This window comes from Prunus persica, chromosome G3, assembly GCF_000346465.2.
Source record: "Prunus persica cultivar Lovell chromosome G3, Prunus_persica_NCBIv2, whole genome shotgun sequence".
NCBI classification, from domain to species: Eukaryota; Viridiplantae; Streptophyta; class Magnoliopsida; order Rosales; family Rosaceae; genus Prunus; species Prunus persica.
Window position 1 is genome coordinate 9,585,442 of NC_034011.1, and position 11,322 is coordinate 9,596,763.

At 34.3% G+C, this 11,322-nt stretch overlaps 1 protein-coding gene across 1 annotated transcript; it reads left to right on the forward strand.

Annotated features, from left to right (window-relative positions):
- Positions 3,009-10,825, forward strand: LOC18783118 (T-complex protein 1 subunit theta). Its single transcript, XM_007216634.2, has 12 exons — positions 3,009-3,332; positions 3,427-3,689; positions 3,780-3,926; positions 4,080-4,241; positions 5,901-5,978; positions 7,779-7,912; positions 8,127-8,199; positions 8,276-8,353; positions 8,456-8,578; positions 8,735-8,829; positions 9,548-9,757; positions 10,732-10,825. The coding sequence occupies exons 1-12, from the start codon at positions 3,197-3,199 to the stop codon at positions 10,799-10,801; spliced, it is 1,569 nt and encodes a 522-aa protein (XP_007216696.2). The 5' UTR covers positions 3,009-3,196; the 3' UTR covers positions 10,802-10,825.

Sequence of the window (11,322 nt, forward strand, 5' to 3'; positions counted from 1 at the left end):
AAATATTATAGTAAATCATTATATATAAATGATTACGGTGTATTTAATCTTTTTTCATTAATTATTACAAATTTTTTACACTCATAGTGTTTGCCCGCTTGCTGTATAATCAACTTAAATTAGTTAAATCCATCATGCAATGCATTTCCTTCTAATTTTTTGTGATAAACTCATTGATAATTGACTAAATGAACATTCTCCAAAGTTTCAATAAAAATTTCCAAGTTTTTCTTACAATTTCCGTGGTTTTTATTCAATTTTTATCGATATCGATAATATCCCGATATTTCCATCGAAATTTCCATATTTTTGGACTACCGATATTTCCGATATCATCGATATTTTAGACCTTGGCTATGTCCAACCACATCCATGTATGTGAATCTAATATATCTGCTTCCGTTAAGAGATAACAAGGAAAAACTGCGCAAGTTATTCATTCAAATTTTTATTGGATAGTGTCAGGTCATTTAAGGGTAACAATCAAGTTTACATTGGTGTTTGCTTATTATTCCCTAAGTTCGATTTTCTTTATGTTAATTCAATGCGGTTTAATGATTTAAGTATTCATTATGTATGTCCTAATCTAAGATAGTAGATAGATGAATATAGTGTTGAAATTAAAATAATAATATGATTAAATTATTAAAAAACAAGATGTTTAGTGTTTATGCATATGTGGGTTAGGCAATGTGCTCACACTCTTGCACACAAGTTCAAGTCCCCATCTCTAGAGAATAGAGTAGTTTAGAATAGGGGTGGGCACGGTTCGGTTTGGACCGGTTTTTGCCTCAAATTAGAACCGATCCGATACTATTCATCCGGTTTGGTTCGGTTCGGTTTTAATAAAAAAAATTTCAAAAACTGTCCGGTTCGGTTCGAATCGGTTTCGGTTCCGGTTCGGTTTTGAACCGGATTATAAAAATTATTTTTTAATACAATTCTCAACTGAAATTTTATTTTTTTACTTAAAAATTAACAAATTATTCAATTTCATATAAAAAAATAAATATTAAAGTGAGAAAAGAGAGATATTTTGACATTGAACTTGGATAAATATTAGGTTTTTTTTAGTGAAATTAAAAATATAGCATTAAATATAAATATATATTGAAATTATATATTTTTTTAGTTTCACTGGTTCGGTTCGGCCCGGTTCGATTTTTGAAGACATGGAATCGGATCCGGAACCGTTCCAAACCGGTCCGGTTCGGTTTTTGACCGGTTTTTGACTTTTTGGTCAACTCGATTTTTTCCCGGTTTGGTTCAGTGCGGTTCGATTCAGATTTCCGGTTCGCCGGTTTGAGTGCCCACCCCTAGTTTAGAATATTGTTTATTTTAAAAAAAGTTTATTATATATATATATATATAAGTAATAGTTATGAGTTTACATTGATTGACTTATGAAATTGGAGTTTAAAATTATTATTATTATATTGCATGTATTATGTTATACATCTTATGTGTAAACTAACAAAATTAAACATTTTAAATGTGACGGGTTGACACAAAATGAGTTGAGTAAGCTAACAAACAGTTTGCCTCACACCTATCCATTTATTAATCTTGGCTTGGTGGACTGACTCGAATTTGACCCGATTTTTTTATTGTGCGGGTTGATCTGAGTAAATTTTGTGCATGTTATAAATTATTTATTGGGTCATGTTTGAGCATTTCCAACTAGATGCCCTAGCCCGGGCAAGAGGCCCCTAGGCCTTCATTCGTGTTTCCAGCGTCCCATTCTTGCCAGGACAAGAGATGGACTCCACCAACCAGGCCAAGGCCCAAGGCAAAATTAGCCCACCCTCCTGCCTGAGGGCTATGACGTCACCAATGACGACGTCAGCACAAGAAATCAAAATTTTTTTACCGTTGGCATGTGACGTACACGTGGGGACCGTGCACATCACGCACACCAACGGTAAAAAAAAATATTTTGAATTTTTATTGCTGAGGTTAGTGCATACTTTCCCCAAATAGATAAAATTCACGTGGTGCTGCCTGGGGTGTCCAATCCATTCTTCCACTGCTATCCAACGACATAAAAATTGAAAAAAGTACCAAAAATTTTGAATTTTTTTAATATATAAATACCTACCAATATTATTTACTTTTCACACAAATTCTTCATACGAATTCTTCTCATTCAAATATTATTCATTTTCCACACCAAATTTTCTACTACTAAATTTCATTTGTGTAAAAATACAAATGGCCTCTTCAATTGAAGCTGGAGGCTCGTGGACAACCATGGTAGATGTTTTGTTATGTGAGTGTTGTGTCCAAGTTGGTCATTGCCTGATCACTGACAATGTGATGAAGTTCTCTCATATGTGGAGAAAAATTCATGGAGAACTTTGTGAAAGATCGGGTTTGCCTCGTACGAAAATGGCCTTGGCTAGTAGGTGAATTTATTTGAATAAAGAGTTAGGCAAATAGAGAGATGCGTTGGTAAAAGCGAGTAACAACGTTCGAAGCTGCGAAAATCTTGGCAACGAGGTAAAATTTTTGTAATTGTTGTTTTATTAAATTTAATGTCATATTTTTTGATATTTTCTTGGATTTTCAATTTGTTTTTTTTTATTATTATAGATTATTCAAGCACAAATGTGGCATATATGTGAAGCACACATCTCCAATAATATAGTATCACGTGTCTTTAAAATATAATATATATTTTTAAATAATTTAAAATTAAAAAAAAACCAAAATTTTATGAATTTTAAATGAAAAAATAAAAAAAATTCGCAGGAACCATTTGTGATAGATGTGTGAATCTCAGGGATGTTTTGTGATATATATTATATGCCACGTTAGCAAATTAACATAGTTTTTTATGAAACCTAGCGGCATGGACTATTTGTGAGTACACATACTAACCTTAAGAACTATAAATAACATAAAAAAAATTAAAGGTGCATTCTTATAGTTTCGTAAACCTTAGTAAAGTTTTGTGATATTAATCCTTTTCACTTTTATGGGAGGGCATTCCAAGTTCGAACCCTGACTATCAACCTCCGTCACCAGCCCAAGGGCTTCTTAGTATAGTTCTTTGGAAAAGGTTGGAGGTGTTATTTTTGAAAAGGGAAGGAGCTCCGCGCTGTCTGTTTCGAAAACGAAAAGCGCTTTTAGTTGCAGGCAGGAGAGGTTTAGGGTTAGGGTTTTGGTGAAAACAGAAAGAAAGAAGTAGTTCGCAATGCAGCCCTACGGTATACAGTCGATGCTGAAGGAGGGGCACAAGCACCTCTCCGGCTTGGACGAAGCGGTAGTGAAGAACATCGATGCCTGCAAGCAACTCTCTACCATCACTCGAACTTCTCTGGGTCCCAATGGTATTGCTTTCTTACTCTAAAACTCAGAGTCTCAGTTGATCAGATTTGAAATCAGTTAATTTCTTAAAACTTGTTTGTATTCATTACTGCTCAGGTATGAATAAGATGGTAATCAATCATTTGGACAAGCTCTTTGTGACAAATGATGCTGCCACCATTGTCAATGAGCTTGAGGTTCAGCATCCTGCTGCCAAGCTGTTGGTTTTGGCAGGCAGGGCTCAACAAGAAGAAATCGGTGACGGTGCTAATCTGACCATTTCTTTTGCTGGGGAGCTCCTGCAAAACGCAGAGGAGCTTATAAGGATGGGCCTGCACCCAAGTGAGATCATTAGTGGATACAATAAAGCTATCACAAAGGTTATTCAAATGATTTGCTGACTGTTTACCCATTTGGGTTTATTGGAAATCTTCCGTTCTGATTTTATTTTTATTTTTGGGATATTTCAGACTATTGAAATCTTAGATGAACTGGTTGAGGAAGGTTCTGAGAAAATGGATGTTCGCAACAAAGAAGAAGTGGTTTGTAGAATGAAAGCTGCTGTTGCCAGCAAGCAATTCGGACAAGAAGATATCTTATCCTCACTTGTCGCAGATGTAATTATAACTTGCATACTCTTATTTGTTATTGCTTATTTTCTATGTCAGCTACCCAGCTATTTAGAAGCAAAGAAAAGGAAAAGAAAAGAAGAATAGCATGTCACTTTTGTAAGCAAATTCTAATAGTAACTCTTTGATTGGACAATATAGGCATGCATACAAGTATGTCCCAAGAACCCAGCAAACTTTAATGTGGATAATGTACGTGTTGCAAAGATTGTGGGAGGGGGTTTGCATAATTGTACAGTAGTTCGAGGCATGGTGTTGAAAACTGATGCCGTGGGGAGTATAAAGCGAATGGAGAAGGCCAAGGTTAGCAGTCTTTTATTGATATGTATTATAACTTTTTCATAACATATGTATGTTATAGCATTAAATGATGTGCTCTGTTTGTTCATGGTCTTTGGCAGATTTAGTCTTTCTCTAATTACTTTTTGGTCAACTTTCTCTAATTACTTTGAGTCTTTTAGCACCATTTTGTGAGTGGTTCAGTATTCTTTACCTTTGGCTTTTGTTATAAAGACACAATTTACTGGTTCCTGTGGGTATTATTTTGAATCTAATATCAAATTTCTTGTAAATGATGGATGGGAGTGTACTTTATTGAAACTTGCAGCATGAAATATAGGGTGTGAGGAAGAAGATATGCAATGATTATAACAGGAAAATGAGCATGATTATCATGCCTTTTTGTTACCTTTAAATGTCATCAAGGTGGTTTGTGATTGCCAGTGCCAGCTGCCTATGTTGAATTGCTGTTTGCTTGTGTTAGATAGTATGATGTAAGAAAAATCTATGGAAACGGTAGGTTTGTTGACTTGTTATGATGTAAAACTGATGATAATTAATCAAAGCAAATACCAGTTAGGATTGGATAGGTGTTGGTCTGCTGTGTACCATACAATGCCCTCTTCCCAAGTTGTCACATTTCGATTTCCATAAATAAATAAAAAAAGGTTGTCATACTTCAATCCTTTGGAATCAGAACAAATAATGGCATGAATATTGGATGGTTATGTACCACATAACAGTGATTCTTTTAGTTTCTTATAACTGTGATGATTATGACTTCCGATTTCATGATCTTACCTTGAAAACACTAATTTTAGGCAGTCTTCAATAATATGCTATACTCAAAATGTGCAGCAGCCTTCTTGTCATTACATGCAGCGCTTCATATATTAAAGTTCAGAGGAATGCACCATACCTTTGACTATTTAGATTTTTGCTTTTCTATATGCATGTGACTTGAGCATTACAAAGGCTAACATTGTTTATTTTTTGGGTCCTTTCTTTGGTTGATACCGATTTCCACAAATTTGAAGTATCTATTCTTTGTTTCTCGTAGCGGGAAAATTGTGTCAAATAAGGCAAAACGGTAAAATGTACCATTGAAAACTCAACATATAAGAGATTGGTGGACGTTCACTTATAATCACAAGCGTTTCAATAATTTTTCAAGCTTAGTACAGATTTATGGTTTCTTATTATGTGGTGATTTGGTACAAATTTTTTTGTATATACTTAAAGTTGCCCTAAGGGGAATTATGGTGATATAACCAAGAGTAATTTTTTGGTTTCATTTGTATTTGTTATTTAACTTATATATAGCAGATAAATTTTGCGATTTGTGCTTCATGAATTGTACGTATATCTGTTAAAAGTGTTCTTAAAATGTTTAATTTCTCTATTTTTTGAATTATTAAACTAGATTGGGTTTTGTGAGCCAAAATTGTTAATAATATTTCGAATTGCTGATATGAATAATATTGACTAACTTTATAGTGTTCTCATTCTGTTTAACTTGCAATGTGCTTCTGTTTAACTTTGTACTTGGTCACATCTGTTTTTAATTGTGTGATCCAGTTGCAATATTTTATTATAAGAACCCTTTAGCCGTGTTATGTGGTCTAAATGTATTTTTGAAAGGTTCAGGTTTCTCAGCTTTAATATTCTGTTATACCTTTTCAGGTTGCTGTGTTTGTTAGTGGCGTTGATACCTCTGCAACGGAGACCAAAGGAACTGTCCTAATTCATTCTGCTGACCAGGTAATTGTTGAAGAGGAAGGTTCTCTCTGTGTTGAAGTTATTATAGAGAGAAGCCTTCTATGTTGTATATATAGCAGGAGACTAAAGTGCTCGCCTCCCCCTCCCTCCCTCTGTGTGTGTATGTATGTGTTTGTGGTTATATGCAACTGATTCCATAAGTTCAAATATTTTTTGGTTACACCATAAGGTCAGATTTAGTGGCAGTTTCTTGAAAGCTTATTCTGTGTGCAACTAGTTAAATTTTGCCACATATGCATAAGTTTCAAACGGTTTAATTTATTTCTAATCTATTGGTTCTTGTTATTGCTTTTTAATTTCCCCTTTGTCTTCTGTAAAAGGGCTGTACATGAAACATTAATGTCTTCTAATGTGATTTACCATTTTCTGTGATAGTATGGCCATTTTGGATGGTTCTTTCGATATTAGATATGTATGTCTTGTGGACTCAAATTTTGATTTAAAACTCTGTAATTTTAACTTTTATTACTATATTACTGGAATGTGTTGGTGTTTTACTATTCTTGTCTTTAGGTCTGTAGCACTTGAGCTAGTTGTGAATTGATTGCTGGCTAGTATTACTTCTGTGTTGATACTGTGTTTCGCGTTTGTTGGATAACTTGTAGTTTTGGAGCAAGGATCCTTTTTTAGTTCTAAAAGCAAGCGCAGAAAAACATTTACTTTCTGCTCACAATGATTTCTTCAAGAGGGAATCCACTCTTCTTATTATGGATTCCTAACCGAAGCTTTTAGCTTAACCATGATATCAGTGTACTTACAAATGAGGGTGACTAATTTTTTATGAAATCAATTAAAATCTCCTGGTTTGTGATTGAAATTGTAGTAAACTCTAGACCCATTGGAGATGAGGATTTTTAACAACTGGTAACCTAGTAAAATGTTCTACATTCTGTGTTTAGTACTGATTCTTCAACATTTCATTGATAATTTGGTACTAGATACATGCGTCCAAGGTGCATGTACCTATAAATATATCATATATACCCTTTACCTTATAGGTTTTTTTAATAGTTCTTTTCCCTGTTACAAGTACAACATGGTTTATTAGTACTCTAGGGTAAGGTGTTGGGTTTTAGGGCTTAGGATTTATAATTTAGCTTTGGGTTTTGGGCCTTGAAGCAAGCATTTTACTTTTTGCCGCATTGTTTGAACTGTGTGATCATGTTTAAGAATCAGACTCGTGTACCTATATAATGATATATCTGTATGTCTACATGTGTGAGTTTGGTTTTTCCTGTTAAACCAGTGTTACGTGGACATTGGTTCTTTCTCATAAACAAAAGGTTGACGTGGGTCCTAAAACTCTGATAAGCAGTGTAACCTAATGTATGATCGAGCCTGCTTAGAATGTAGGGAATGTTCAGCTTTATATCTTAGATCTGCAGATTACAACTTGGGAACTCTTCTGTTCATGCAGGCAATTGTAAAATCATTCTCCCCTACAACTTCCTTTGCAACGTTTTTTAAATTATTATCCTCATTATTTATTTTTCATTTCAGGAAATTGATTCTTGGTAAATGTGTTTGAATTGAATGGTGCTTGAATTCTCTGGTTTTTGTATAACTATTCTAACCGGTTTTGTTTTAAAATGTTTTGACCTTTTTTCTGGGTATCTGATGTCTGTTACTATTAGTCTCGGTATATTAAAGTTGATCTTCCTTTCTTGTTTGGCTTGGATGTTGGAAATTATCTTTGCCTACCTGTTTAATTTATTTGCATCGTTAGGTTTAATGTGGTTGATCTGTTATTAGCTAATAAGTGGTTTCTTGGTCATCCCGTAGCTAGAAAATTATGCAAAAACTGAAGAAGCTAAAGTTGAGGAACTCATCAAAGCAGTTGCAGATTCAGGTGCCAAAGTAATTGTCAGTGGAGCAGCAGTAGGAGAGATGGCACTGCATTTTTGTGAGCGTTACAAGTAAGTGTCAGTGGGTTTTTTGTTGCTAAACTTTTTTCGTCCCGTGTGCGTTCATGCTGTGTGTATGCAGTAATGTTGTAATTGTAGCATAAACTGGGACTTATGAGTTTAGGTAGACACTTTCACTATGTACTACCCATTTAAGGGTATTTGGATCTCTTTTAGAGATCCTTGAACTCCTTTAGTGTTTTAACTTTTTTGTTCTTGATTCTAGGCTCATGGTGCTGAAAATCAGTTCAAAATTTGAATTGAGACGATTTTGCCGCACAACTGGTGCCGTGGCCATGGTAATTTTACAAGAATTTGATATTTTATGTGTAACTTATCTTGTGCTTCTTAATACACTTTGTATTTGTGTAACAGTTGAAGCTTGGCCAGCCTAACCCAGATGATCTGGGGTATGTTGACTCTGTCTCGGTGGAGGAAATTGCTGGTGTTAGGGTATGCAAAGAAATGTTTCCTCAGACTGTATTTTGTCTATAAATTTGCTTATTCATGCCTCATTTGTTTTTCTTATTTCTTGTTAACGTGTCCAATATGTAGGTCACTGTTGTGAAGAATGAAGAAGGTGGCAACTCTGTATCCACTGTGCTTCTACGAGGAAGTACTGACAGTATATTAGATGACCTTGAAAGAGCAGTTGATGATGGAGTGAACACTTACAAGGTAAATTATAAGGCACATTTATAATTTTGTATGTCTTTCTAGGCTGGGTTTGTTTTACCTCTGAAATTGTTAGCATATGGTTCTTTAGAACTTTTAAAATAATTCTTCGATCAGGTGTCATCGATATCTTACTATCTTAATGCATTTCATTTTCAGGCAATGTGCAAGGATAGCCGTATTGTTCCTGGAGCTGCGGCAACTGAAATTGAGTTAGCTAGGAGACTGAAGGAATTCTCTTTTAAAGAAACAGGGTAAATTGCCTCTGCTTTTGAATTTATTCATTTTTAAGTGATTTACACAATGTGTATGCAATATGCCTAACTTTCACCACTATTATATATTTTTGCTTGATTCTATGAAAATTTTAAGGTACAGTCACAGAAATTATCAACAATAACAAAGATATATCCTCAAAGGAGGTGGAAATTGCTATGCAAGATTCTTTGGAGTGTAAGGAATGCATATCATATAAGGAATTTTATTGAAATTGTGGTATGGGGTAAATTGAAGTATACAAGATGTATAAAAACTTAAAATGGTATCCAAATAAATTTCCTAGAAAATGCCTTAAAGAAGCATCATGGGTATTACAACCCAACTAGAGAGGGACACCCGTTTTACAGTTTTAAATCAAACTTAGGTAACACATAATGGAGCAATTTCCTAGCACTAAAAAGAACAAAAGAAAGAAACGGATATATCATGGATGTTCTTGTCCAAAAAAGGTGCGGTTGAGATAGGTAATTGTGAAGTACTTTGATTTGAATCATTTAGAGTTCTTTGATATTGATCTGAATTGTTGGTTTTCATAATATGCATGTAATGTTGTACCTGAAAGCATAAAGTAGAATCTGGAGGCCTACACCAACTATCGGAACTTAAATTTTTAATTTTTTTTTTTTGTGTCCAGTCATAGGTCACAATTGGGCATTAGTGAAATAACAAACTAAAGAAAGAATGGTTTTGCAGATTGGATCAGTATGCTATAGCAAAATTTGGCGAAAGCTTTGAGATGGTGCCTAAAACTCTCGCTGAGAATGCTGGGCGTAATGCAATGGAGATCATATCGTCCCTCTATGCTGAGCATGCGTCAGGAAATACCAAAGTTGGCATCGACTTGGAAGACGGTGTTTGCAGAGACGTGTCAGCTCTAAATGTTTGGGACCTCCACATAACTAAGTAAGCTTTTCTTTGTCTTGTAATGATTTATTTATTTTTTGTGTGGAAGTTTTCATTACATTGTATGTTGTTACAACTGTGATGCTTGATTTGATTTTGGTGTAATGAGATTAAGTTCTGTACATTAAATTTGGGTCAAGAAATTTTTATTTATTTATTTGGTAGAGGACTCTTTTAATTCCCATGCCCTTTCCAGAGGTTTTGCTAGCCAATGATTTCCTGCTGCTTCTATTAGTGGTTCATTTGTTTGGTGCTTGTATCCTTCTGTTGATGTTATATGTCAAAGTGCAATTTAATTTAGCTTTGTGAGGGGGTATTGTGGTGAAGTTGTAATATGGATAATAGGCATAATTAGGCAGTTGTCTACATTTGTAATATTTAATCTAGTCCATGATTTGTAGTTTTGTTTTTTGGCCTGAAGTCCATGATTTGTGGTAATTCATATCTTTGCCAAAATCCTTTACTCCATGCAACCCAGTTATTCAGTGTTTTTTCCCTCCATTATTCTGTTTGTGTATATAGATGTAGCTATATATCCATTTTGAAAGCTTTATTTATGTTTTGGTTTCAAGAAATGGTTGGTTTCTTGAGGATAATGCAGCGACGATTCTAACCTTTTTAAAATCCTCCATCAATTTAGTGGATGTATTCTCATTCTGGATTTTCGTATGAGTTACATCCATATGAAAGGGTTTGTAGTATTTTTCAATAAGTGAAGATTCAGTTAAGGAGGAATAACGACATGTAAGCCAACCGTTGTTCATATCTCAAACTCATACACATCAGATGTTTTATTAATTGTAAATAGTTGTTTTTCATTCATCTATTTGAATTCAATGTACTTTTTGAAATTACTGTGATTTATAAGTAAACTTTGGGTTAAAAAGTTATGTTTTATAGGATAGAGGCATCATATTCTATGTTGGGCTCTTTTTTTCTTTTTGGCCTGATCTTTCTTGGGATGTTTGCTACAGGTTTTTTGCTCTCAAATATGCTGCAGATGCTGCCTGCACTGTTCTACGAGTAGATCAAGTAAGTAACTAATAACTATTGAGTTTTCCAACTTTCGGAGTACCCAACTTTAATTTCGAACTGAATCATAAAACTGAAATACTAAGTGCATCTGGTTTTAAACTCGTCTTTGAGCTTTTGTTTGGATTAAAATAAGAAACCTATGAAACTCGTACCAATACTTCAAACAATGGAAGCAAATATGATATTTTTTTGAAGTTCCTTTGGGAAATGCAGAATTTGTTAAATATAGTGTCACTGCAGTAGGTATAATTCTTTATTAAGATTGATGTAGGGTTGGGCGTACCTCTATTTTACAAAGAATTGAACAGCGAGGGATTTTGAAATTGTGAGACAAGGATTTATGACTTAAATGTATTGCTAATATATCTTCTGCTAGAAATACCCACTTTAGCATAACTGATTGGATATAAGTTGGGCCGCTTTTCAATGATTTCGCTCTTGACAAAACAAGACTTAAAAAAAAGACATAATAGCTGTTTTGTTTTTGTCAGAACATGAAAGTTGGTTTGATGATTAGCATAAATTAATTG

Coding starts and splice junctions, on each gene's coding strand:
- LOC18783118 (XM_007216634.2), top strand. CDS start 3,197: ATGCAGCCCTACGGTATACAGTCGATGCTGAAGGAGGGGCACAAGCAC. Junction 3,333..3,426: donor AACTTCTCTGGGTCCCAATG/GTATTGCTTTCT, acceptor ATTACTGCTCAG/GTATGAATAAGATGGTAATC. Junction 8,200..8,275: donor CAACTGGTGCCGTGGCCATG/GTAATTTTACAA, acceptor TTTGTGTAACAG/TTGAAGCTTGGCCAGCCTAA.